At 43.8% G+C, this 27,766-nt stretch overlaps 1 protein-coding gene across 1 annotated transcript in view; it reads right to left on the minus strand.

Annotated features, from left to right (window-relative positions):
• Positions 1-27,766, minus strand: part of TSPAN7 (tetraspanin 7) — a 110,624-nt gene that overhangs the window by 18,232 nt on the left and 64,626 nt on the right. Inside the window, exons 2-3 of the mRNA XM_068916736.1 lie at positions 3,371-3,559; positions 1,217-1,291 (exon numbers count right to left, since the gene is read on the minus strand). Coding sequence (XP_068772837.1) covers positions 1,217-1,291; positions 3,371-3,559 — 264 coding nt within the window. The remainder of the gene's footprint in view (positions 1-1,216; positions 1,292-3,370; positions 3,560-27,766) is intronic.

The following is a 27,766-nucleotide window of genomic DNA, read 5'->3' on the forward strand; positions in this document are numbered from 1 at the left end:
AGCTGCACTACACCTTTGTCTTCTGCGAGCCTGGGAGTTTTTACGCACAGCAAGGGTTGGTGGAAGGGGGGAGGTCTATGCCAGAAAGCTGAGAGTGCTGATCTGAGCAAAGGTAGGGAAAGGGAGCAGCCTGGCCTTCTCTGTCACACAGACCCAGGCAGGAAACAGAGGACAGTGGCATCAAAAGGAAACGTGACGCTCCAGAAGAGGGAGCAACCCTACCTCACAGCGCCGGCATCAAAGGTGCCTGGGTAAGGAACAAGAGCCCTCCCAGCTGGAGAAAGTCAGGCACATCACCACAAAAGGCACTCAAACTGGGCGGTAAAAGGGACGGGTGGCAGGTGACTCGGGCAACCTGCACTGCTGCGACCTTCACAAGAGAGCGCCTCTCCCAAAGGGAGCAGCAGCATGATGCCCAGCTTCCAGCTAGACCGGGTGAAACGGGAACCCTCAACAAATGGACAGCTATTTCAGGATCACATTAAAAACTGTCCACCACTTGTAAAGGTAGACCCCAGAAAAGCCTATACCAAGAGAAAGCTCAGAAGAGGAGACTATAAAACCAATTAATGCAAAGAGAAGAGACAGAGAAGGTCTCTGGGCTTGTCCTGGCTCAGTACTAATGGCATGTAGGTCCATGGGCTTAAAATTAGAGATAATCCGATTACAGCAGGTAAAGCAGAAGTGCTACTACAAATCTAGATCATCATGCTCTTTTAAAGCTTCTCTGCCCCAGTTTCCTACCCCATGCTATTTCTAACCTCTCCCTACTCTCAGAACAGAAGAACTATCACACACACGCACATGATTCACAAGCCCTCAAATAAACTAGCCTGGTTTGATGAAGCATTTTCAGAAAATACTCTCTGCCTGGCTGAAGAAGCTGCATTTAAGAAAAGTATTTAATCTATTTTGCAGCCCTCAGCATATGCAAAAGGCTAAAGACGATCTTACATGATGGACACACAAAAAATGATAGCTCCGGAGTAAATGTCAGCCAGCTGAGGCCAAGAGCTTTGGCTAAATCCCTTCATTTGGAACATATCAGTTCTTAAGAGCTGTTTGTGTTACTGCTGAAAATCAGCCACAACCCTGAAGACGCATATGGAACTGCTGAACTCAGCGACCTACAAATTCTTTACGCTCCAAAGGACTTTTCAGTAACTCCTGCTCAGAGAGGCGCTGCCATGTGTAACCTCAGCACATTTCCACTCACCTCATGGCGAAACACAAACCCTGAAATGCCAGCCACTAGCTCAGCCAGGAATACCAGGGACAAGAACATGGCATACTGAAAAGAAAAAGAGGCAAGACAAGTCTGAACAGGACATGCTTTCGTCTCAGCACAAATACTGCTCAGTTATCACATAAAAATTTAATTTTAACTGTCTGTTCTAGATCCTCTTTAAAGGTGTCAAAAAAACCAAGGTCTTTTGGAGGAGTTGCATAAGTTATTGCATGAATACTACACTGTATGTTTTTATATAACTCACAAATGATATGTATTCTGTAGTTACTAGCCTTTCTGACATAGCTGTACGCACATTGCTTAGCATGCTCACATAATTCTCACACGGCAGAGATGGATCACGAGTCACTAAGGTTTTGATCTTCTCATAAGGAATACAAATGGACCCTTTAAATTTGTATGGCACTCTACTAAAGTAAATAGGCTTATCCAGGTGTATCGGTTCATGTATATCTATCTCAATGCAAGATTGCGACTTGCAGCCTAACTCTAGAAGTTTCTTAAATGGACAAACTGAACCATTGACTTCCCTGGAAATAGTCTCATAGTAATAGTAGACAGATGCCCCAAACACTTTGCTGGGTCAAGGTCCGTGTTTGGATTTGGGAGAAGCATTTGGATTCAGAACTAAACAAACCTTGGAGGCAGAAGAGTTTTCAGTGTAGTTGCTCACAGACTATTAAAAATACATATAATAAAAAATAATGAAAAAAAGTGCTATGTAAGAAGCTGGTCACATCTGAAGTTGGGGCTTAATCTCCTGGAGGGGAAAAAAATCCCTTTTTCTTCATGTGCTAAATAACTCAACAGTTAATTAAAAAGGAAATACTTTAAATTCAGTGCTTGTAGGAGTTAATGGAAAGGGAAATTTATTTTTAATGGGAGGTTGTTGGGAAAGGGAGGACAGCAGCAAAGGCAGAACTAGAGAAAGTATTCTCTACAATTAATGCAGCTGTCAAATCACTGTCAGTATTCCTTTCGGGAAAGAAAGACGGTTTTGAAATGTTTCTTGTGTGTGCAATGAAAATAAAACCATGTGTTTGGAACAGCATGTGCTACAGTAAGTCAGAGGATTTTTCTTTAAACAAGTGACATGACTTATGGGGCAACTAGTAGAGCCTGATTTCCTGTGGATTTATATCCTCTTTCCCCCTTTATCCTGTTCTCATCTGGGCTGTGATAACTCTGACAAGGCACTACACGCACCCTGACAGCAAGAGACAGCAGTGGTACGCCAACAACGGTATTAGGCCCACACTGACTGGCCAGCCAGCACACACCTGGGACCCACCTGCGTCTGCTAGTCCTCCCCTACTGAGCCATCAATTTAGTAAATTAACTCTCCTTAGGATGTCCCTTTTCAAATCTGGTTGCAATTGGACAAGAATCATCGCATCTCCCGAGGAAATAAGCCACAAAATTTCCTAGCAGGAAATGCATGGTACTGTCAAGCCCTTTTCCACTACCTCAGTGCTTCACAAGTGGTATTTCCACCCTTTAAATCATTACATATGCAAAATTTTACTCCTGAGTACTCCTCGAAACACAGTTTGTTTTATCATTCTCTAATTCACCACCTGTAGTTACTTTGCATTTTAAGGCAGACTGGAAAACTTAGAATACAGAAAATTATACAGAGAGAGATGGCTGTTGTACCTATAATTAGTGCACCTCAATTCCATGCGGCTCTTGAGATGTTGACAAACATATAGTACAGAGTTTAGTTTTCTGGGGTTGACTTATTTTATTCTAGTGAATGCTAGGGAGAAAAAAAAAAGCTGGTGTGCATTTAGAGGGTACCAACTGTTTCGTCCATAGACTTCACACCAGAACAATCATAGGATTGCTCACAGAGTAATTCAGCAGCCGCATTTTACCCTTGCTCCCAAACACACACGGGCCTGTATGCTGTGCAGTAGCAAAATTCATTCATATTCAATCATCAAATGGTTTTGGCAAAGACATTTTTTTCCTTACTTTGTCCAGAAGACACACATGTTGAACATTAAGGTCAATAAAGCCTAGCTTCTAAGTCTAAAAAAACATGTTAACATCTGGTAAAATCTCAATACATCCACAAAACCTCTCCCCCACTACCACAAGACACTTTGGCTTACTTACCAATTTCAGCATCCATGGGCTGCCTCGACAAGTGGCAAAGCAGCCAAAAAGCCCAAAGACGATGATTGTGGTACCCGTTCCAATGAGCACATAGGGGGCATTGGTGGAGTTTTCAGCAATGAGAGAGATGTATGTGCCTAGAGTGAGCTTGCCCCAGACTCCAACTGCAAGAAGGATAACACCTGTGATCTGTAAAGCAAGAGGAGAAAACACTTAGGAGCTATCAGTAAAGACGTCCAAATTCAGTACACATTGATCCCAGAGAACTTCTTTGTTGCTGTTGTCATGGAGAAAGGAAGCCTCAAGACTCTCACGAATTCCAGTGGGATTGACAAAGAAAATTAATGTTCAGTATCTGGAGACGTTACATTAAAGGTGCGAGAGGAGGATCAACGTCTAGGACTAACTACTGCAATACTGACCATTGCTCGGGGATAATATACTGTTCTGCCTACAGGTAGCACCACTCTGGCTTGAAACACACTCTCTATTCCTATAGCGTGCCTGGGAAAGGTAGCCAACTAAATCACTCTTGTCAAAAGCAACAGTAACCACTGCTACCTCACATGCCCTGAGTTTTGCCATGAAAACTACCTGAACAATCCAAACCTTCTACTTGATTTTCCTTCCTTCTTAACATGGAAGCACCCAGTTTCAGGGACAGGAGCATCCCTTGCAGCATGTTACTTCGGAAGAGTCTTTTCCCGCTTCCCCAGTCTATTCACTGAGTTACCCTGGTCATGCACAAATTTTGCCCTGAGCAGGGGGCAGGAGGAAATCAGCAGGCCCCCGGAGCACCTAGCCTCTTGCCTGAAATATGCAAGCACAGGCTGCTGTGCTGCAAGGCAGCCAGCGCGCGCAAGCTCCCAGTGCCAGTGGGGTCACAGGAGGCCCATGGCGTGCCCCATGCCAAGAGCGAGCAGCAGCCCGAACAGGGATGATGCCTGCACCTGCTTTGCTCAGGTGCTCAGAGCAGGCCTCAACAGGTCTCAGCAATGGGAGCCCGATGGCTCTATCTTGTTAACAAGAATAATTGTGATTTAAAAAATGAATTAAAAAATCATTAAGGCAATCTTCAGTGGAGCCCCCAGACAATGGTAGACAATGTGGAGGCGGGGGCGATCTGGGGAACGGATGACTGTGATGAAGGGGAAGGAGCGTAGGTGAAAGCACTCCCGGTTTCCTTGTGGCTGAAAAGCAGTTTAAACTAATCACTACCAATATTAGTTCACTGCGCATGTTTATTATGCCTCAGAGCTGACGCACCTGCTTCAAGACCGTACAAACATAATTCGTTCCCACGGTGCGACCCAAAGATGAAACATGAAGCGCCGCCTGGGAGTCCCAGGTCTGCAAATGCTTCCTGAAATCTCTCAGAACTACTTATTAGCTCCTCAAGGCCGCTGGCGAAAGGGAGAAACGGAAGAAATATCCTGACCGTATTCTTTTGTTTGCTTTCCAAGCCTTCTCTTGTGAGTGCCTTTATATTGCTGTGAAACCTTGGAAATTCAACACTATTACACCAGGGTGGCCCCGCAGTTGTTCATGGAGGGGACCTGTGTTCACAGTTTTATTGCACCAAAAACCTCCCAGCTGAGCTATTTCGCAAGATCTCTCTTTCAGCCACTATTTGTAATGGGTGATATGAATTAATTCAGGAAAAGTCTTCTCAAAGGAAAAAGGAAAGCAATTGCTTAACAAAATTTTTTCCCTAGGCTGGCTCAAAAAGGACTACACAGGGTGCACCTTTGTCGCTCCTTTCTCAGTCATTTCTGCAGTCCTGCCACTCTGTACTAGTGGGTAAAGGAGCTTTCCTCCATCCTACCTGCATACATGGAGTGACAGCAAACACTGCTCAGACATAGCACTTTTCCTCTTCTGGAGGGGGAACCACACTCAGGGCAAACGCCCAATAATCAGGGCCTCATAAAGAAAATCCCAGTAGCAGGGATGATACAAAATAGGTACTCCGAAGAAACATACGGGGAGAGGGATACAGGGGATAAAAGAAACTACAAAAAGAGAGACTAGAGAGAAACAGAACGAGAGGAGAACAAGAGGAGAACAAGCAGAGAAAAGTGAATGAATGTACACTCAGTCTGAGAGAAAACCCTTTCTACACGGCCGAGAAAAATCACCTAGTCTGGCAATTTTAACACTTTCTAGCCTTTTCTCTTTCTTTCTTCCCCCAGCACCTCCCCAAGGACTAGGAAAAGGAAACCTGTAGCACTTTCTCCCGGTGTCGCCCTGCCGTCCGGGGGCCTTCACGTCTCCCCCACATAAACACCCATTGCTGGCTCCTCCTCGGAGCATGCCAGAGTTCAGCACCGTCACGGGAAACATATCGACTCCTCCTGTTTCTCTAAACTTCCCTTTCTCACTTCTGATCAGCTACCCTAGGGGTTGATATTTTGGTCTACCTTCAGAGCAGGATTAGCAGAGATTTCTGCTCTCCTGCCCATGGTGGAGTGAAGAGTAAATCCAACTTCTGTTCATCTTTCAACGCAACTCTTTGAAAAGTGCCGATTCCTTTACCCCTGTAATCCATCAACCGAAACTTGATGCCAGAAAAATTACCAAGTAGCACGCATAACCACAGACATCAAACATCCCGTCTGAGCTTTGCCTTGTGCCTATACAATGCCTCTGAAAGAAGGGAATATCCTAACCTCGGTCTCTCTTCTCCCAAACAAAAATTCTTTCAGAAGCTCCAGATGAACAGGTTAAAAACAAAGTCAGAGAGTGAGGTTGTGGGGAACTCAAAAACCCCAAGAACAAATTTTGGTCTCTAGCCTCCAGTTAGGCAAAGGGCCGGTTTCTGTGCCCGAGATGCTGAAAGTTTTACCGCTGTCCTCAGAGAGAAGTAAAAATCAGCCTTTATTGCCAAAAGAAACAAGCAGCTTCACATCTGAGGTAGAACACTAGCCATACAATAAAAAAGCATTTTTATTCAACTATTTAAAACAATTACTAAACCTGAACTGAGCCTTTTAAAAGTTTGGCTTTCTTATATCTCAGGGGGACCTATCCAATCTATGATACATAAAGTCCTCGGAAGAAAGGAGCCAAGACTACTGATGGCTTATCCCACTTCTGTTTCGTAATAAAACACTGATTTCCATGACTTTAAAAAATCTTGCACTTCGTGGTGAGGTATAAAATCCCAGCAAATCTCCAGCAGTGGCACTGTGCAGACAGGCAATGGGAAAAGAAGTCCTACATGGAAATGCCTTAGATACAGCTAGAGTCTCTACAACACAGTTCGGAATTTTGCTCCTGAAGAGAACAGGAGACTTTCCTGCCAGTCCTTTAATGATCTTTATTTAACAGAGCATGAGCAGCAGTCTCGTTAATGCTGACTTCTACCCCAAGGGAAACTTGCGTTCCTTAATTTTAAGATGTGCTTTTTATCTCTCTCTGTTCCATCATGTAATTGTTGGAACAGTTAATGTACTAGCTGCCTTTTTTGGTTTTTTGTTTGTTTGTTTGTTTGTTTGTTTTCTTTAAGAGGGGCAGGGACGAGAGTGGTGGGGAGACCACGATACTGTTAGCATTATGGCCTGCAAAGACAGCACCAGGCAGAGACACCACTGCTGCTGTTACCTGTGGGCATGATGCAGTACAGACCCCGTCTGACATCTCCACTGTCACACCATTTGCCATCCTTCCCACTGCCAGCAGACGCACATCTCGCTCCCCAACGGGCTGTGGAAAGCAGCCCTGTACGGCAGGCATCAACCTGACTGATAAAGCACTTCTTTCTGTCCAGGGTGACCTGTGCGTCAGACCCAATAGCTGAAAGACCAAGGTGGTGTGGGTCCCTTCACACCTAAAAGAAAACTGAAAGCACCTGTTATGCGCACCCCCTTCCTAGTCTTCCCCCTCCTGCCCTTCCCACAGCACCGTTTTTGTTCAGATTAATCCACGGCCATTACAGTACCTTTCAATGTAAAAATCAAAGGCTGAATGTACTGTAATCAAAGTAAACTACAAAACGATTTTATATAAACCAGTGATGATATACATTTATATAAATGAGTGTGATGGAGACTCTGAATGGTGTCCTGCAGTGGCACCCAATCCTGGCCAGTGCCACAAGGCACTGCTGCAATATAAACGATAAAGGGCATATAACATATACACATGAAGAATATAAAGGGCTATGCTCAACTTTACCCTTTTCTCTCTCCACATAAAAGTGTTCCATTTTACAGCATTAGCACAGGCAACTTGAAGGCGTAGTCAGAGACAAAGGGCACGAGCCACATCCATGATACAAGGACGTGTTTCCACGATATTCATCGCTGTTCCTATATACACGGAGGTCCCTGACTGCCACCTGTACATCTCCCCTGTGCTGTGCACGACCCCATGGGGAGGCTACGCAAGTGTAGCCCAGGGAGCCAAGCATCATTTCCTGCACTAGCATGGAGCCAGCAGCTCTGCTGGCAACAGTAAGTAAGGTAAGTCGCCAATCCTTGTGTAGCTCACAGGAGAGGTATCAGAGCATCAAAAAGTCATTTCAAACAGGAAACACTGGAAAGATGAATGCGAGGAAACACCCCAGCACACCAAGCTGCTGCTTCTTCTTCTTCTAACATTTCTAAACTCGCCATCTACGTTCCCTTGGGCTGTCTTAGCAACACTGTGGAAAACTGGCGATCCCATTAAAAATAAATAAACCCAACCAAACAAAAAAAAACACATTCAAAAAAGGGAGTATCTGTTGCACTCTACCTCACATCCCAGAGCAGAGACCTACACAAAGACAAACTGCGCAATCAGACCATCATTATAAAAAGATACCAAGACTACCCTGGTCCATACTCAGCTACATAAATTCATTATTGGGTTCATCTAACCAGTCCTTGCAAATGTCTGCTGCACCTGGGTAGGCTCCTTCACCTCTCGGATGCCTCACTAGAACAAGAGTTAATGCCATCTACTTCACAGAGATCTTGTGTAGCTTTAATATCTGCAAAGGGCTTAAAAATCCAAAAGAAATTTGCAAAAAATGACAGCTTCCTCCTGTTATTCAAAAGCTACAACAGAACTGCTTACCCTCAGCAAATCCGAAACAACAACGGCATATGGCTATTTATATTTCAAATTTGTCTGTTTTTCAAGAAATAAAAACAGTTTTCACATCAGGAGACTCAGGCTGGCTTTTTATCCACTAAAGCTCAGAAGGATTCGAGGCCTTTCAGAGCTATCCTTGCTCTTCACATGGCTCTGCTCATTATGAAATCAGGTTTTTGTACGCCCCCTAGAAAATTTTAGATTTCATAAAAGAACAAAAATGTCTTGTCACTTGGGATATCAGGCCTTACCTGCATGGGCATGTATATTTTTTTTTCCCCCAGCACAGCCATGATGACCAAACTATCATGCAAAACAGTGGTGGATATATAGATAAAAATTTTTTTTAGATATCCTGACAGACCCACGAAAATCACTACAAACTTTTTCACTTTTAGAATCGACCAGGACCAAGATCCATTGTCCAGAGCAGCTCTGTTTATAAACACTTTCCAAAGTCTGTATATACACGGCCAGACAGCAACAGTCTTACGCTACCCGCTGACTTCTAAAGCAAAACGGAGATAGCCTGATGACTACAGCCTGTGCTAAAAAGGTGGCACAATTATAGTAAGACAATAAAAAATAGGCCTGTGCCTTTCATCTATGTAATAAAGAACTCGGGTTTCAGGAACCAGTAGATGTTTCTGTCAACCAGGCCTTACTGCTAAGGCCTGGCTAAAACAAACAGAGCAGTATCCATCACCAGGTGCAAACATGCCCGAGCTGCTCGGCGGGCGCAGAAGAAACTAACTGGAAGTGACACCACCTGCATTGCCCAAAACCAGGGAGTCTGAAGCCACACTGAAAAGCAAGCGTTTACAGGAAAAAAAGAGATTTCCTTTTAAAAAAGAGACAGTAGGAAAGATAGTGCCCAAATATATAGAGCTGTGGGAGAAAACAGCTGCTCTCTGCAGTGACCAGGTCCCTCTTTCCTTTCCTCCCCAGCCCACAGGGGAGGCCAAAGTGTCTGACCGGACACCCCAGGCCATGGCCCCCTTTTACACATGCCCTCCATGAAAAGCGTAATGTGACAGAGGGCAGCCTGGGCTTTTGCACCCTCCCTAAAACAGCTCTCTGAGGGGTGCCACCTCCATGAGGTCATTTCCTATTTTCGCTTCTGGCCTTAATACAAAGCTAGGGATTTGATTCCCAATCTCCTTCAACAAAAAAGAAAGTCTGAAAGCTGCAGCTGATGAGCCAGTAAAAGGCAGCAGCCTCCTGCTGTTCCCGCCTGCTCCAAGCCTGCTCTTTTCCTCTTCCTTATGCAGATAACACATACAAATTTTAATCAGGAACACCAAACCACCGCACTAACCTTTTCCCTGAACATCCCCCCCAAACGTACAAGCACAAGAAGCATTTCTGACTTTGGATGTGTTGCAGTTCCCAACGCAGTGTCTGAATATACATGGAGCTGGATGATCACAGGAAGGATGCATAGAGAAGGGCTGCCTAGATAACTAGGACATTTTAAATATTCAGATCCGTCTCCACAGCATAACACAGTGCACGGCACAGATCCCTGGGCAAGCGGCAGACCCACAGCAGCATCACGCCAGCATGTGGCTGCCCTGGAGGTAGGGTTAATTAAGCCACAAAGCAATCTCGCCCGGACCCAGGCTGGCAGTGCTCAAGCTCTGAGACGGGTTAGGGCAACACGGCTCATACAGAGCTCTTGCTGCGATCCCTAACACGGAAACTCTCCTTCTCCTCCAGCCCACCTCTAGCCAGGCTAGTGCACTCCCCCTTCATCAAAGGCATTTGTTCCCATTGATTATAAAGAGGCCAGGAACGAATAGTTGAGGTGGAACTGTCTACAGTGTGGATCTCTGTATTTCAGCAGAGGAATCTCGCCCTCCGTTCTTACAGATACAGAATCTAAAAGTACTACTAGAAAAAAAAAAGTTATTGTGTGATGAGTTTGTCTGGCGTTCTGTGCTGTCTTCATCTCTACTGTGGTTAAAAGAAAGCAAAAGAGAAAACAAAAATATCAGTTTCAAGGCCACTTACAAACATCTAAAATACTTCCAAAAAAGAGGTCCAAGAGTTTTCCTTAGACTTTGTGAGAACCCTGGTTTCAACGGTAATAACCCACACCTGAATAAAATCCAGCTCAGTGGCCTATAATTAGGAGTCCTGTGCCTCGCAGCAGTTCCACATGTCACGCAAGCCAAACATGCCTACTGTTTCCAGAAGATAGAGTAACAGGAGAACAAACACAGATGGAAAGAGCACATGGCTATGGTCACTGTGACAAGTGTGGTACCTCAGGACAAAACAAAGTGCCTTAGGATAAGCCAGCATAGCATCTTTGAGGGCATAGTCTGGAGAGGTCTCTGTGAAGATGGTTGGTCTGAATGGCCCTGACAAAATCAGGCTGGTGTCGATTCCCACTGCCTTAATCGGCCCCTGCCGAGAGGCAGCGGTTTCGGCTCGCTTCACTGCCAGCTCTTTTAAGAAACATTCCAAGTGTGAAAGTCTTCTAAATCCACTGCTAGGAGAGCTGCCTCTTCCCACCAGCCAGCACCTCGTCAGCCACCCACGAGCACGCAGCAACTCCAGAAGCTACCTGGACACCACAGTCTGTACTGGTGGAAATAGCTTGGATGAAGGAACGCAGAAGACCTTGGGCTCACGTCCATCCTTTTGAGTGCTGCCAATGCCGCAAAACCCTACTGTACAGGTAACGGCTACTGCAGGCAAGACATACCCCAATTCTTAGTCAACACAGTACCTTTCCAACTGCTTATCAAAAGCAAAGAGGAACCAGTGCCTGTGTTACCACTTGATGAACATGGGAGCAAGACATCAAAGTAATTTATTCTTTAACAAAGCAGCTGGACTCCTCACATGGATACTCAGCCAGTCTTGCTGAGTCCCGGAGTAACTTTGACCTAACATTGGTAGAAGCCTTGCACAGCTTTGACCCCACACGAGGATCTAACTGTCAGCCTATTTTCAAGGCCACTCGAATCAGCTTTGTGAAATGGTGACCTAGGCCAGGTGGACTAGTCCTGCAAATCTATTTCCTCTGTAATCATTCCCAGTCATTTCATGAGCACTGAAATTCTCTTCATTCTACTCATCAGTGGTAGTGGTCACATCTCCTAATTGAATTCAGAGCACTGACTTGGTCTACAGAAGTTTGGGATGTAGTGCCAGGCTTTGGGTTTTTTTGTGTGGCTTGACTACCCATCACATATTTCCAGCAAGGCAAAGATCATTTCCAGTTACCTTCTCCTCACAAACAGGAGCTATTAAACATTGCAGAGACCTTCCTAAAGCATCTGAGGCCAACATTATCCCCACCCATAGTGTTACATATACACTGCAAATCTACTTCACTGCAAATCAAATAACTGCATGATTAGTTTTACCAGATGGTTGGATATACACATCCTATCAACCAATTGCTATGAAGAGTTACCATGGGAAGAAGTCTTCTGTGTCACAAAAGACAAGGCAATATCCAACTTGGTGGAGACAACACAAACTCTGCATGGACCCGAGGTGCTGCAGACTCAATTTGCACTAGCATTTGCCTTGCAATAGCACGCAGGTATTTAAAAGAGAGTTGCTAATCAGGAGAGCTCAGTTACCAATCAATGGTTTCATAAATTATTTAAAAATGCCTAAACCAACTGTTTCTTTTTCCCTGTCAGTTGGGGAAAATGTTTCAGAGGGAGTTTAGTGAGTAGCCTGAACACAGAGGAAAAACACCACAAACTGGTACACCACCCTTGCTACAGTAAGCTGACTCCATCCTCAGGACACTCTCTCAGGTTCTCCATCATTCTTCCTCCCTTCCTCTTGGGTACCCTGCCAGCAAGGCGAATGCCGGATCAAGGCATCTACAGGACACTGGGAGGAGGAAGGTACAACGTGTCAGGGGCTTTAACGGACTGGACTTCAGGGAGAAGAGAAACGGGCTGGCGGTGAGGGCTGGGGAGCTCGCAAGACCGGGCAACAAGGATTGCAGGCAGAGCTGGCGGCACAGGACACAGCAATGATGACTTCAACACAAAGACTGGGGAAGAGGCTAAGCTTTCAAAACCTAAGATTTGTGTGGAAAAAAGGGCTTTAAAAAACTGTTATCAGTTATGACTAGAAGCCAAAATTAACAGCTCAGATTTAATGTGGAGGCGTAACAAATGGTCAAACCACATATTCATACCCAAATAGATGACATCATTAGAGATATAAATTTGCACCAAGTGTCAGTGAAGCCCTGATTTATCTGTGTTCAGGGCAAGTCCAGTTTACATAACAAGCCTTTCAGAAACTCAGACAAGTTTCATGTCCATGAATGGGCTTGCAAGCTGTTTGTTAGTGCTGATTTTTGTCAGCTCTTTCTAATGCTTGCAGATTGTCCTGCCTCTCGCATATAGAGGGCTGTTTAATCTATTTTGATTGATACTCACTTTCTGCATATATTTCCAGGATGAAGCACTTTATTTCGTCTCCTGATGTATGGCGCTCTTCTTCCAGCCTCGCACATAGCTGCTGTCAAGAAAGCATTAGGCCTCAGAGCCCAACTAGCAATAAAACATCCCAGGCCTGAAACTTCCATGCCCTGCCTGAAGAACTCCTTCATCCCTAAAACCACCCACAGCACTTCCATCTAGCAGCTGCAACCAACGCAGCAGTCCTAAAGTCTTGGATGGTAAAGAAAAGCAGTCTTCACCTCCCCAGCAAGCTGAAAGTTTTTCCTAAGCTGCAATAAAATTCACTTGAAAAACTACTAAGCAGGAATGGTATTGGTATATCTGATGCAACAGGCACACCTGCCAGGGGAAAAAAATACTTCCATCTTTACAAGACTGCATTTTAAGGCCCAAGCACCTCATCCTCCTTTGACTCCTAGTAACAGAGGAGAAACAAGGCCTTTAAGAACTATTAAAAGTAGGAACAAATATCACCATAGTAAGGGTGAGTAAATATAGTCTTTTTTAAAAAAAACCTTTGGCAACTGCTCATTGTTGCAATGCTGCTCTCGCACAACGGTAGCCTGTCATAAGTCCTTTTTGACATGTGGGTCACAGACTGCAACCCGGGCTGGAGTTATCCCCAGGCTGCTCCCTCCACCAGCCAGCACAACATACTGCGCCAGGCCACCAAGCCTTCATCACATAGCACCACGTAACTCCCTTCTTGTGCTCACTGCTGAGTGGGAAAAGTCTCATTATTTCTGATTTGTCCTAGATCAGGTTTCTAGCTTGTCTGTTACCATTTTGCCTATGCAGAAAAGGCAGGCACGTGTGAAAGTGCTACCTGCGAGCTCCCTGCCAGGCTTCACCAGAGACCTCCTGCCTTTCAAACAGCAATACATCAACATGCTTCACAAACAGTCCACTGAACAAAAGCAAGTACAGAAAAAAGGACAAAAAAGTAAGATGGGCCTCAAGATCCAAAATTTGCCTTAAATAACACAAGCTTGAAGCCTTTTTACATTTTTGCAGGAAGTAGTTACATTTTTTTTAATTAATAGCATTTTATTTGCTCATTAATCTTATCTCCTCAAGCTGACTGTCCTTTCCCCTGCCTCCAGCTGACACAATGGGGAGGAAAAGAATAGTCACGTAGTCTAAATCACATGCAATGCGAAGAACATACGGCAGAAGGCTAAAGTAACCTAGGAGAGATGGTGTGAATATCTCCATATGTGTTTAATATGCTACAGACCTCACTGTTGGAACTAGCAAGCTGAATACACTGTTTCACACAAAAGGAGAGCGAAGAGTGAAACAGAGTAGTAGGGTTTTGCCTTTTCTCCACTCCATTCACCCATCCACGCTCATTCAGTGAGCAGGACTGAACCTGGACTCCCAGTAGCACAGAGGACTGCAAGCTACTAATTCCATGTTCCAGATCCATAGGTTGAGATGGATCAAACAAAGGAAAGTTAAGAAAATTAAGAAACCCTTTGATACAGTGTTACTGCATTGATCTTTCAAGACAAGCCAGCTTCTAACACTAGTTATTCCTTTTCAGGGTCCAAAAAAGAAAGAAAAAAAAGTAGTTCTGGTTCTCTTTCGTGCTCTCTCTCCAGCCATAACCATTATTAGAAGACTATTTTATCCTGGATTTCATCACGGTAGGTCATGTCCCAGGGCCTTACAAAAATGTATTCACTGCTGTGGAAGCCCCTAGACTCATGTTTCCTCAGCCTGGAAACCTAAGACGTAGTATTTAATAAAATATTATTAGGCCTGCCCTTCCTTTTAGGTCAACCATCTTAAAGGAAAAAATATATATATAGCAGATATCCAAGCAGGGAAAGGGTTTTAAAGATTACTTGCAGCTAGGAATTGTATTGTTTAGGGCTAGGTCTCACATTTCATTGCTTCTAAACTCAGGCTTGGCAAATACACCCGTGAAGCCCCTGACTGGCTAGATGGCAGGAAATGAAGCAGGTAGGCGACCTGGTCTTTTTCCAAGAAAAACTCCACTGAAATCAAGAAGTTCCTATGGAGTGTTTCAAGCCAGATGAATCAGCATTTTCTGGCTTAGAAAAAGCGTCTGAGAAAAAAATTCCAGCCAGCTCTACCCCTTGCTTTGGCCACGTGCTTCATATTCAAACCCCACTGGTATCCCATGCACCTCTATCCTCTCCTTCTCCTTCCAGGTTAACGTCTGTTGTGCATCTCACATACACCCTTACTTAGCATCTGAAAGTACTGGGGATTGTCAGTAGGACTCCAAAATCACACACACATCACCAAAGCATTTCTCCTTGCCTTGCCCCACCTCTCCTTAAGCATGGTATCACGGACGTACCCCACCAGTCAACCAACTCTAGTCAAAGGCAAGCTGTCTAGTTCTTCTGCCGGCCAAAGTCAGGGCTAATGTTCCTAATGTCACCTACAATATTGCCCCCATTTCTGAAATTGATTGGATGTGGTGAAAAAGTTAACATGGTACAGACGGGCAGAAACACGACTGGACTGAATGCTAGGTCTAATTTCACTTGTTCAATAAACCATACACTTTTAAAAGACACACAGGCAAAGATACGGCCAATAACTTCAACACAAGGGCACGCGTTACAGCGTTATAGGACCCAGGTACAATGATAGTCTGATAACGTGATGCATTTCTGAAAACAGAACTAATATTTAATAAACTCAGTTTCTAAACAGAGGACAAGATAAAGATGTTTAAGAATCACTTATTTTAATAGTGCCAGCACAAAGATTAAACAATCAACCCCCTCTTTCTGGGCTAACAGAGATTAAACACATAAATAAGAGAAAAGGATTCAAACAGTAACTGTCGAAAGTGCACTAGTTTTAATTCTGTCAGAATTACACAGAAAAACACTATGTACCCTTAAAACAAAATCCATATTACATCTTAATTGAATCTACTTTTTCTTCATGACCCAAAATTCACAGAGCATTTGTTGCACAGTATAAAGGCAACCAATGCCTTAAACTAAAATAGGAGAAATAAAAGCTACAACAGCTCACATCCACAGAGATTTCAAGAGGCCCAAATGCAGAGGAACTAATTTATACGCAGGGCTTCCATATGGAACATTTAAAGTTTATCATTTACAGAGGTGAAGATAAATGTGCAGCAATAATTGCTAGTTTATTTCTCTACATAATTCATATCCTCCTGTTCATTACAGATGTCAGCTATTTTGCTTCCTAAGCGCTGGCAAAATAAGACTTAGAACCCAATCCTGATTGGTGCTGAGGACACAGCAATCCCTATTGCTTTCAAAAGTAGCTTGAAGAGCTCAGCATTTCTCTGGACTAGACTTTTATCCACAGAACTTGGAAGCAGGAGGCCAGCTTCATTAAGCAGGATCTCACCGTAGGGATCATTTTTCTATTACATTTCATAACCACAAACCCTGTTACATGAATGTGAAATGTATACAACTTAAAATAAGATCCCGAATTGCATAAAAAGAGCCAAATGCAAGGCAAACATCCATATTTCTGATATTTTCATCTCTTTGATTCCAGTACTTTCTTTTCCAAATACCAGATACCCTGGGTTTTGGTATCCTGCATGTTTTGAGCTGTGCTTTGTCAGCACAGCTCTATTGCAATCTTCTCCTCAAAATGGGTTAGAGAAAGCCTATAATAAAATGGATGAAGCCAGAGGAAGGAAGACAAGAACTAATGCAATCCATCTTGGCTGAAACTGAAAGGTCTAGTGATGTCCCAGAGGTTTAGTAGGCTCGAGGAACCGAGAGGGGACCAAGGCACACAGCTAATTAGATCTACCAGACATTTCCCTAAAGGAGGAAAACTTTTTCACAAAGAAAATGGTCGACCTTGACAGCAACCAGAACGTACCCTGCATTAAAAGCATGTCCAGAGAGGTTTAAAAATAACTGGCCTACCTGTGAAAATTTTATAAGTTTCCGAAAATAAGCAAGGGATCACATTCAAAATGTTCTTGCTTTACAACCTGCCAAGCAGTGGGAGTGGCTGGCTTTGAATCTTTTCCTGCCTCAGCCTCTGGGCTTTAATCAGGCAGACAGAGGACTAAAACAAATATAAATCTTCTTTCCTTTGAGCTTCAATGTCAGCTCTTCACAGGCAGGAGCACAGCAGTAAGAAAAGATATGAGGCAACATGATGTATGTAAGCCAGCAACATCGCTGAAGTTTCTTTTCTCACATCTGGTGAACTTGATTAGACCTAAAAAAAACAACTTCAGTTACCTTTTGCAAAGTATTGACCTCTACTGGAACTAACAGGAAAGGAAGATGTCATTCACTGTTATCTTTGGAAGACGGCAACTCTTTCATGCCTTTCCCACCCCATCAGAAAAACTACCACATTTCAGAACAATTCCCTTTAATTATTTAAAAAACATGTGATGACAATGTTCACACCATTCGTAGGTGTCAAAGTGCAGTTAAGTTAGGATTTTGCTCGTACTCTCATATCAAATTGGTGGCAGTATCAACAGCTGTAGCTCCCTGCCCTCACAGTCTTTAAAAAGGTCATATTCAAACTGACAGTTTTGAAGAAACTGCACGTGTAGAACAAAACATATAAAAATAAAAAAGAACGCACGCTGACAAAAAGAAACCAATCCCATTGAAGGTATAATCTCACCAGTGTTACTGCCCAGGATTACCACCACAGATGAATTTGCTTGGAATCTAAAAATAAATAAATAAATAAAAGAGAGAGAAGGAGACTCCTGAATAATGACAGAAACAAATGTTTCAGGTGAAACTTTATTTTCTTTTTCTTTTTTTAATCCATTGTAATTACACTGTACTCAGTGAAGACCCTACTCAAGGAAAAGACGAAAGCCAATTAATAGCTATTTCTGGACCACTTGCAGACTCTATATTAAGAGCAAACATCTTCAGTGGCCGTTCTGGTACATAACCGCTCCAGCTCCTCCCAATCCCTGCCTTCAGCATTTGTAACATATCTCCAGTACCCAACATAACAATTTCTCATCTCCCTTCTCTTCTAACCTAGGCCTGTTCTCTTCTTCCTCTTCTTCGCCTCCTTCTTCTTCTTTCATGCTAGAGTTTCCCCTCTAAATAATCCCCTTCTAAGAAAATCCTCCTCAAAGGATTTAAAGAAAAGTGTCATGACATGAATTTGTTACATTAGGTTCCTCTCTGCCATCAATTGCTGGTTTTGCCTGTGTAGGCTGAAATTCTCTGGGCTCTGAGTTGTTTCTTGGCGTTAGACGTGCATGGTGCCCAGCATAACGGCTCTTGGCTTGTCCCTTCGCCCCCATAATCTGTTTGATTTATGCCGCTTAGCTTTCTGACAGCTACTGTCAGAAAATAGATTATGTACTACTGTTCTTGCTGTTTTCATTCGAAATTGCAATTCCTATGTACTAAAATCACTGGTCCATGCTCTCTCTACTGTAACTGTCATCAAAAATGCCAGCACGTGAAATGATGGCAAGGGGGACGCTACCACGGTTCCCATCTCTCGCCCGGTAAGAGCTGGAGTATTTAAGGTGTCCGGATCAGGGTACAGCCACCAGATATGATGGCCCTGAGGTACAGTGGACCAATTTTTGATTGGATGCAGAGCTTAACAACTTGTTCTTTCCCAGTTACTTTCTGTAAGTGGACTGGTATCCTATTTCTTCTTCAAAAATATTTTCAAAGGCACACTGTTCTTCCTTGCAGTAACACTGTTACAAGCACATGAATGCTTGTCATAAGTGAGCTGCTACCAGATTAATATCCTCAGAGATGAAATTGCAGTACTGCTTAAAAAATTTATGAAAAGGAAATAAAATTCCCGCTCTCAGATAGATGCTGGAAGTGAATGCTAAGTTATCACAGAGAATTCAGTTGATGAGGCTATTCATCACTGACATCAGAAAAAACGGTGTACTTACCGCTAACTTTACGAGCGCCTCCCTTAACAACAAAAAGGCAGAGTTAACTGAACTCTCATAGAAAGTCCTCATTGTATATACAGCTCAGGCACTTCCCAGCATACCTACCCATCCGTACACTAATATACCAGAGTTTGATGATGCTTTCCACCCAGACTGGGATGTTGAGGTGGAAACAACAATCAAATGCGCGTCACTAGTTCTGTAGGGAAGAGAAGTTAAAAATCACACAGAGGATAACAGCCTTCCCACAGCTCCTCCTTGCAACCAGGAGGACAGGAAAATGCTCCTATAATCAGCAGTAGGGAGAAAGTCATTTATTTTGCTTCGGGATGAAGAATTGGATATGACCTCAGAAGTCCTAAAAGCACTAACAACAAGAGCAACGTTGGGGGGACGCAACACAGCAGCCTGAAAACAACTTTGCAGTGTGGCTCAAACCTAATAATTCCTTGCTAATACAGTACCAAAACCTATTCTTACAGAATTTTCCTATATGGAAATCACTAATTACATGCCACTTACAGGAAGATTCAGGATCTTCATGCTAAGATACATAATCAACAGTTATAATAAATAAGTCATATTCTCACAATAAAAACAGCTTTATTCCACGTTGCACTTACAGAAGTGCAAGGAAATCTTAGTAACATTAAACTCTTCATTCTGAGGTTTATGCTTTTTTTTTAATACAAGATACTTCATTAAATGAGAAAATATTCTGTTTTATGGTTTAGTCACCAGTGGCTCTATTAATTTGATGTAGCTTTTAAGTCAGCTAAGACAAAAATGTGGTCATCTTTGGGTAAAAATAAAATGCAAAAATACAGGTCTGTTGGGAATTTTCAGTGCTAATTACTTGAAACTTAGCTTTAAATATGCAGAAATGAATGTCTAAGGAAGAAGAACTTACAGTTTAGGGGAAAAAAAAACCCAGCATCATCCTGCTTTGCAAACTAAAATGCATAATTAGAGAGAGAAGGTGCCTTCAGCATCCATCATTAGTTTGCGGAGTGCAGTTCAGAACCCTGCAGTCATTTGCACTTTCTGAATACTGCTCCGCCACACACAACACCGATACGCATGTAAATTTGGGTTATTTGCGAGGAAGTTGTACAGCAGTTGGTAGCGACTAGAACAAAAACCAGAACAGTGAGTGACAAGCCTGCTTCAGAGCGCGCTAGCGGGGGCGTACCCTTGTTTCCAGAGAGCAGTTAAACCATTTAAGCTTAAATCTACGCAGCAGACAGACTCTCTGTGGAGCTTAAACCTGCGTCAGCCGGGACCACGCGTTTCCCGCGAGCTGTTAGCCACATGTGACCTGTTTGCCCAAACAGTAACAAAAGCGGGCCCCGGCCTCACCTCCCCCTCACCCACATCGCATTTGTCCAATTATATTTAGAGACAGCAGGCAGCCATATTCTGCCCTATAATGAACCGGGTTCACACAACTCCCATTTTTCAAGGAATGTGAGCTGGGCAAAGGCTAAGGCACAACACCAGGACTGAAAGCACCGGTCATTTCAATGGCTTGAAACCGGAAAAAGTCATAAATGAAAACCCAGCTTCCTCTAGCTTGCTTTCAGCATAGCTTTTGACACGATACGAATTACTGGGGCCTGCAAACAATTTGCAGCGCAGAAAAAGGAGAGCTGCTGGCCCCGCTGTGGGGCCCCCTGGTCCTGGGGGAAGGCCTCGGGCAGGAACAGGTGCCTGGGGTTGGAGGCTCCTCAAACACCCCCAAGGGCGGGAGGCGCACACAGTCCTCGGCATAGTGCAAATCCTACCTAGTCTTTACAGATTAAGGTCTCTACTCGGCAAAGCATTTTAGCGTACTTGTCTTGATCGACACGTTTATGCACTTGGCTTGAGTGGCGGGGGGCTGCCGAACGCAGGCCAGGAAGAAGGAGACAGGCCCCCACCTCAGCCAGAGACCAGTGATGTGGGGACACTCTGCCACCAGGCAGCTCCGGGGACGGCATTTTGCAGTACGACAAACTGGTGTTGCTGCCTCAGCCCGTCGAGCCAGATGCCGTGCAAGAGCCTCCTCAGTCATCCACTGGCAAACTCAAACTTGGTGTTTCATCAGTTACAATTTCACCTTCCCTGTCCCCGGGCGCCCCAAGAGGAACACAACCACGGTGGGACTCAACAGCTGAGTTTTAGGACCTGATGCAGCAGTAAAGCAGGGTCTCTGCAGCATGCTGCTGCCTGCCGACACACCTTCTCCAACAGGCTGCTCTGCAAACGCTGTGCTCAGCATTGCTTTATACAGCTGAAGCCTTGTGTGCAGCAAGATTGCTCCTTCCTTGATTTTTCTTCTGAATATCCTTCTTCCTCTATCATATGTGCTCCCTAAAGAGGACCCAGTCTATCTGCTATTTGGCTAGGGTGTTGCTACAAAAGCCTGGATGCAGCTTATCCATTAACGACACCCAAACTCTTAGCAGTCAGGGGAGTGCTCATCAAAACCCTCAAAACATGTAGTGCTCCAGAATTCGTGCATAGCAGTAGGCTGACGAATCGGAAAGTAGAAATGGCTTTCCCATAGGTGACACAAAGAGTTTTCTGGCACTTGCATTAAACCTAATTAAAACTAGGCTTAATGGTCCAGGCACCATTTGGGATGGGAGGAGTCCAGGAGAAGAAACGAAGTTACTGTCTACATTTCAGAGAGGGAGTGTAGTGTGCAAAGGGCAGAACATGTATAAGGAAAACCAAAGGAATTCCAGCCCTGACACTTTACATACACAAACAAATGCAGAAAGGCAAGAGTCCCAACTCACCAGTCACTCTGACCTAGACTCAGGGTCTGCTTCACCACTGAAGATTTCTGCTTAGATCTGTTGCTCTCAGAAATCAGGGTGCCCACATCTCTCTTCTCACTCTTCTTTGGCAATGCAGCCACTGGTGGAGCATGGCCAAGACTGACGTCCAGCAAACTACTGTCCTAGACTACAAGAGGGCTCTTGGTGTAGGAGCCATGTCCCAGGAGAGTTATGGCCCTCTTCAAGCTCTTCCTTTCTGCTATTCATTGCTGAGCTTCAACAGATGGAGTGACTTCCCATGCCAGCCAGCCAGCCTCAGCACTGACTTTCTAGTCTCTCTCCTGTTTTGTCTCTGGCAAGGAATGGGTGCTTCCCTTTTGAAGGTTTTCATAGTCAGGCAAAGCAGCCTTGTAACACTGTCATCTAAATAAGACAAGCCATTCATTTTGTCCACCGACCACATCAGAGTTGCAAACACAGCTCTTCCCCATTCTGCAGCACGCTGCCCCCAACATGAGTCTGGAGACCGGTGCTCGGCAGTGCCTGCAGCCTGGCAGGGTCGGCCACACCGGCAGCTCCGGGCACTGGCACTGCGCTCTGCCTTGGATGTCACCAGCAGCACAGCACGGCAAGCCAGCAGCTGAAACGGGGACCCAACCCGACCCATACTCTTTCAGAAAGATATTTTAAACCCACACTCGCTTGGCTAAACAGATCAGCAGGGTTCTCAAGATTATGAATCTCCTTTCAAGTGTGTAGCCTTTTGTTTTGTTTACTTGCTTGCTTTACAAATATTTAGGGAAGGCCAGGTCTAGTACTATATATTGTGGAATAGAAGAAACAGAAAAGATATAGTTGTTCATTAGTAAACTGATAAACCTAGAGAATATTTTTCTTGTGGGACTCAAGTTTCTGGAAGCTCACATTCAGTGTCTCCTCCCCAGGCAGCAGCTGTCCCTTTCACACTTTTAAACCCTGCAGTAGCAACACACAAAGGTGACAGAAACGTGGTTTACACCACATAATAAAGTTTGACCTCAAACTAGATGCTTTGAAACAGGAGTGACTCCTATTTAAATCTTTTCTTATTTCTTAAATTTCTTGCTAACCACTTGCCTCCTCATAAAAAGAAAGGAACAGAAGAAAATGGAACACCCTGAAAAACAGAATCTAGCACTGTCTGTGCCCATCAGATCAGTACTACAGTCAAATCGCACATTAAGCACATACATGATCTAGACTCCAATAGAAAGACAGTCCTGTACCTTAGGACTGACTGGGGTAGGAAAGAAGCTGAGAGCCCCTCTAATGAAGAATGTTTGGTAGTTTCAGCAAATTACTTGGCAGAGGAATCCCTCCCTGCACATGTTTGCAGACATTTAGCAACAAACCACAGCACCACACCAGGACACTTTAAACCCAAGTGAATCATCTAAACTTCTTCAGCTCTCACCAGGAATAAGATAAAAGTAAATTAAATTAAAAAAAAAAAAACAGAAGATGCAATGCACATACAGTGACCATGTGGTGCAGTTCATGCAGTTCTAGAGAGGAAGAAAATACAATACGCGCATTCTGAGGTAAACATACAGAAAGAAATAAATTCTTTTGCACTAGCACAAGCGTTAGATGACAACAAACACCATAAAAGTCGTCGGAAAAGATATACCCAGCAAAGATTCTGCAAAACGGCCTCTCTGAATGGGAGCTGCTGGAAAGCAGTTTAGGAGAGGAAGCTCCTCCAGGGAACTATTGCATCCATCTAACAAATGCACATAGTTTGCATATGGAAAAAAGATTCTCAGTTGCACCATTACAAGGAACACGCCCAGAGAGAGAGGGTAGCAACCAGGTCTACCGGGCACAGGGAAACTCTTGGGCAGATGTAGAGTAGCATTAACCCAGTCCCATCCTTCACTAGGTACTAGTCTGCCATTGTCCGTGTGGCTATGAAATTTCTGTAATTATGTCTTCACCAGCCTTACAGTTTCCTCCTTAACATAAAAAGAGGTGATAAGGATGTCCACAGCAGCCCAAGACTCTGATTGATTTCTCACTTTTCTGACTATGGGAACTGGAGGAAAATCAGAACTATCAGGTTTAGATCTGCTGCTTTTTAAGAAGTTAAGATTTAACAGTAAGGAAACTTGACAAGAATTAAAAAGTGATTAGCAAGCTCATTAATCACAGCACACAACAGCACTGGTGTGAATTTCTCTTGGAACCATTCTGTAGTCAAGCATCTATGCCCCTAATATCCTGCAGAAATAGCTGAATATGGCATTGAAAAGCTCACTAATAGATATGTGATGAAATTCAATAGTATCAAATTCAAGGTCATGCTACTGTAACCAATGCCAGAAATTTCAAGCTCTTCATTTACAACTAATAGAGGAGGATAAGACCTTTGGAATGGCAGCTGACATTTATCATCAGGAACCACTCATTGTCATACAAGTAAGAGAAAAAGGCACATGCAACCCAAAAATACTTTTCCAAAGGCAAGATATTTCCCCTAGAGGCTGGGAACAGACTGCCACTGCATAAGGCACTACTGAGCCCCATCTGCAATGGCGGGTATAAGTCCAGTTACCCCATTCAAGAGAGACCAGGTGAAACTGCAACACGGACAGAGAAAAACTCCTAGGATGATCAGGGAATGGGGAGTCTCACTAGCAGGAGATGAGAAGCTTGGCTTTTAAAGCCTTGCATAAAGTAGGCTAGAGGGGTAAGGGGAATCTGCCCATAAGGGGATTACACACCAAAGACAAGGGAGAGCTATTTAAGCCAAAGGACAAGTGCGCCAGTTAAGCCAAAGGACAAGTGCGCCAGAACAAAACGAGCGTGCGCTGGCCGTGAATACATTTAGGCTGCAAACGAGAGTAATGAGGTTCTGCGACAGCCTTTGCCTCTCAGGAGGGGAGAGTGGGCGGGAAGGAGGTGAAACAGGTAACACAATCGCTGCCTGCGAAAGATGACAGATGGGCAGCTTTCATCCATTCATCCGTGGGAGGGGGGCTGCTGGGCAACGGCACGAGTGGAAAGCAGGGGGGCCCCGATAAACTCCCTAATTGGCTGGGATCTGTGAAGAGGGAGCCGGGGGAGGAGGGGGTTTCGTGGTCTCCAGTCGTTCAATACCCAGCCTCTTCTGCCAAGAAGGCTGTCAGCTGCAGTGTTCACTTTAGCTCAATCCATGCAAAAATCGGCTCATGTAATGATCTGATAAGGGCTCTGTTTAAAGTTTAAAAAGCATGTGATTATTGCTACTATACCCCTAATGCACTGATCCCATTTTACTTAAAAATCACAGGTTATTTATATTCTCCCAGTCATGCTTAGAACTAGCAGTGAGCTGTCATTCTTATCGCAGGGCTGTTTTCTTTTAGAAAGGATGCATTTCTTTTATACTTAGATTCCCGGGCTTTCTTTTCCCTCTTTTTTGCACTAGCAGCACTTTCCTGTCCCCCTTTCAGGCTTGCTTTGGGCAAGCAGTATACACATGACGGGTTCCCAGTATGTTGTTGTACAGCTGAAATGGGCCAGCATGAGAAATCAAGCGTTCCTGTAGCAGCATATCCAAGTCGGTCTATCAAAAACAATGCTCTCCAAGACCATCTATATTTGCTCCCACCCACACCTCTGCTACTGCCCCTCCTTCCAGACAAAGGTAGTTATGCATCCAAGGAAACAAGAAAGGTAACAGAACAGGGCTAAGAAGGACAAAGGCATGATTTGCTCCACCTCCAGATAACCTAGTCTGTCCTAGTCGAGGATACAGCATCCTGGCTCTGTGTCTACACAAGAGTTTTTTCTTATACTGCTGTTTTTCATTCACTTACAGCCCTGTTTTTCATGGGCCACTCCTACTAAAGAAGTCAAAGTCAAAGCCAGAAGCTGCTCTTTTTAATACCCAAATGTTTTTTTGGAGAGAGGAAGGAAACATCTGCCCTGAATCCTGACAGGAAGGCTTTCCTAAGAACTGTGCTGTACAGATGCTCTTGGGACTTTCCTGGACTGCTGGCTGATAACCAGCAGTAACCATTTAATAACCAAAGTGGTTCTCCCAAGTCATATCTTCCTAATAGCTAAAAGGAGGAGGAAGAAAGCAGATGAAATTCAAATTTCTAAGTTCCTTCACAGTCCATACAGTCCACATAGTAAATAGAGACTGGGTGTTGCCAACTCTTGACTTTTTCTAAAAGTTAAAGAACCAGTCATTTGTGCAGTGGGTAAGTAGTACTTCATGATTTTTAGAATACACATTCCTTAAAAATCTACAACTGCCTACAAATAAATTGGATATGGAGATCCCTGTAGATCTCCATGTGTTAGATTTGGCACTAACCCAGTCACTCAAGAATGGCTTTTAGAGAGGTATGGTAAGAGTCACATACACAAGCAAAACAAAATTGTGGAGGGTATGAGTGAGGGTATGACTGCTATTGGCCCTCCATAACCACTCCTCAAAATTTTAACACGTACTAGATGTCACAGTCCTTCTATGCAAGAAGAGTTGCCAGCTAGAGGGAACATCCTCTCCCTCCCTTGCAGGTTTAACAGGGATGCGATGTCTTCATCTGCAAGCAAAGAAATCATTCAGGTAAGTGATGCTCAGTTGTGCATGTGAAGCAACACTTTCAGAACAAACTTATCCTCAGCAGAAAAAATATGACTACTCCACAAGTCATACTGGTAGAAAGCTTTGAAGGATTCCAAAAGAAAAGCTAAAATTCCTTAGCATGCTCCTAGTTATACAGCATTTAGCACAAGACTGCAGTGAACTGGCCTTGCAGTAATTACGCCATCTTATCAAAAATTAAATTAAATTAAATTAAATTTAAAAAATCAAAATTCAAAAGGATCATCCCAATGTCTGACAGTCTTTAGTTTATAAATATTATTTTGAAACAGTTCATGAGCAATGACCAAAAATTTCTGGATTACATTAATAAAAATAACGTAATTGTATTTTATATTTCTATAGATGCACACTGTCTCTTAAATGGTTCAGATATACGAGTACGTGTGTTTGTGGTTATTGCACATGTGTATGTGTATGAAAATAAAGGCATATCCTTCACACAAAAGTTGTTTCTTTGCAGCAGAGCATGGAAGCTTTTCTTGTAAGTTTATAAGAGATATTGATTCACGTCTCAGAGCCCACTATAAATGGACAAACAGATTTGCAACTGTAATTCTTGTGTCAGAACTGTAAGGCAATCAGAAAAGCTTTTTGATCATAGTGGTCCCACCACTAAACTCATTTTACATTATGGGGTGGCTTCAGAAGCTGTGGGACATGTGCAGGATTTCCTAATTCCACCCTGCAGTCTTGCCGCAGCTCCTCTGGGAGTCCCACGGACTAACGCTCTCCCTAATCTTAGCTAACCTGCTTTGAATCCCTTCAAAGGGGCCTCAGAAGTCTGATGATGAAACGCCTGGTGCCTTCAGCTGTGGGCCATTTATATATACCCTCTCAAGTAACTCCACGTGGCCTGCAAAACTTCCTTGGTCAAAAACAGTGAAATAAATACCTAACTACTTCTAAGCAGTAATCCTCCCGCCTTTTGAGAGGCAGTGCAAGATTTGCAGAAGGTAAGGACTTTTTTTTGGTACCAGATTCGCATCGGATTTCTACAGACAGTGTGCATGGCTCACTTGCTCCTCTCTCCTTCATGTTTTCTTTACTTTTCTTGAAGTAAGTACAGTCCTCTCACTCTTCCCCCCTGCCCCAAGCTGGTGAGTTTAATAAGCTTGTTCCTGAGCACCTTCCAACTTTATTCTCATCTTGCCTCTTTAACACTATCCCTTTCTTGTAAGCAAGCAATGTAACATCTTGCAAGCAGGGGGAGGGGAAAAGAAGAGTAAGTCAGAAAAAGATGAAAATGAAAAAAGGGTGTTTCACACGATGCAAGGCTTTCAAACGATGTACTGAATTATACCAGACCTTGCATATCTTACTGCTATTAAAGATGATTCGTTTTTAAGTATTTTAAGGCTTCTTTATTCCTATTCATCTCATCAGCTCTGACCAGGTTTAAGTATAACACCGACAGATTTGCTAATCAAACCCAGTTGAAATCAAAGCAAATAAATGAAGTAGATGAACTGTGTAAATGAAGGGGGAGAGGAGGACTTCATCATGAGCCCCAGTTCTGCCAGGGAACATACAGTTGCAGGCTCTAACTTGCTGATC

The sequence above is a fragment of the Struthio camelus genome, chromosome 1, assembly GCF_040807025.1.
Source record: "Struthio camelus isolate bStrCam1 chromosome 1, bStrCam1.hap1, whole genome shotgun sequence".
Taxonomy (NCBI): Eukaryota; Metazoa; Chordata; class Aves; order Struthioniformes; family Struthionidae; genus Struthio; species Struthio camelus.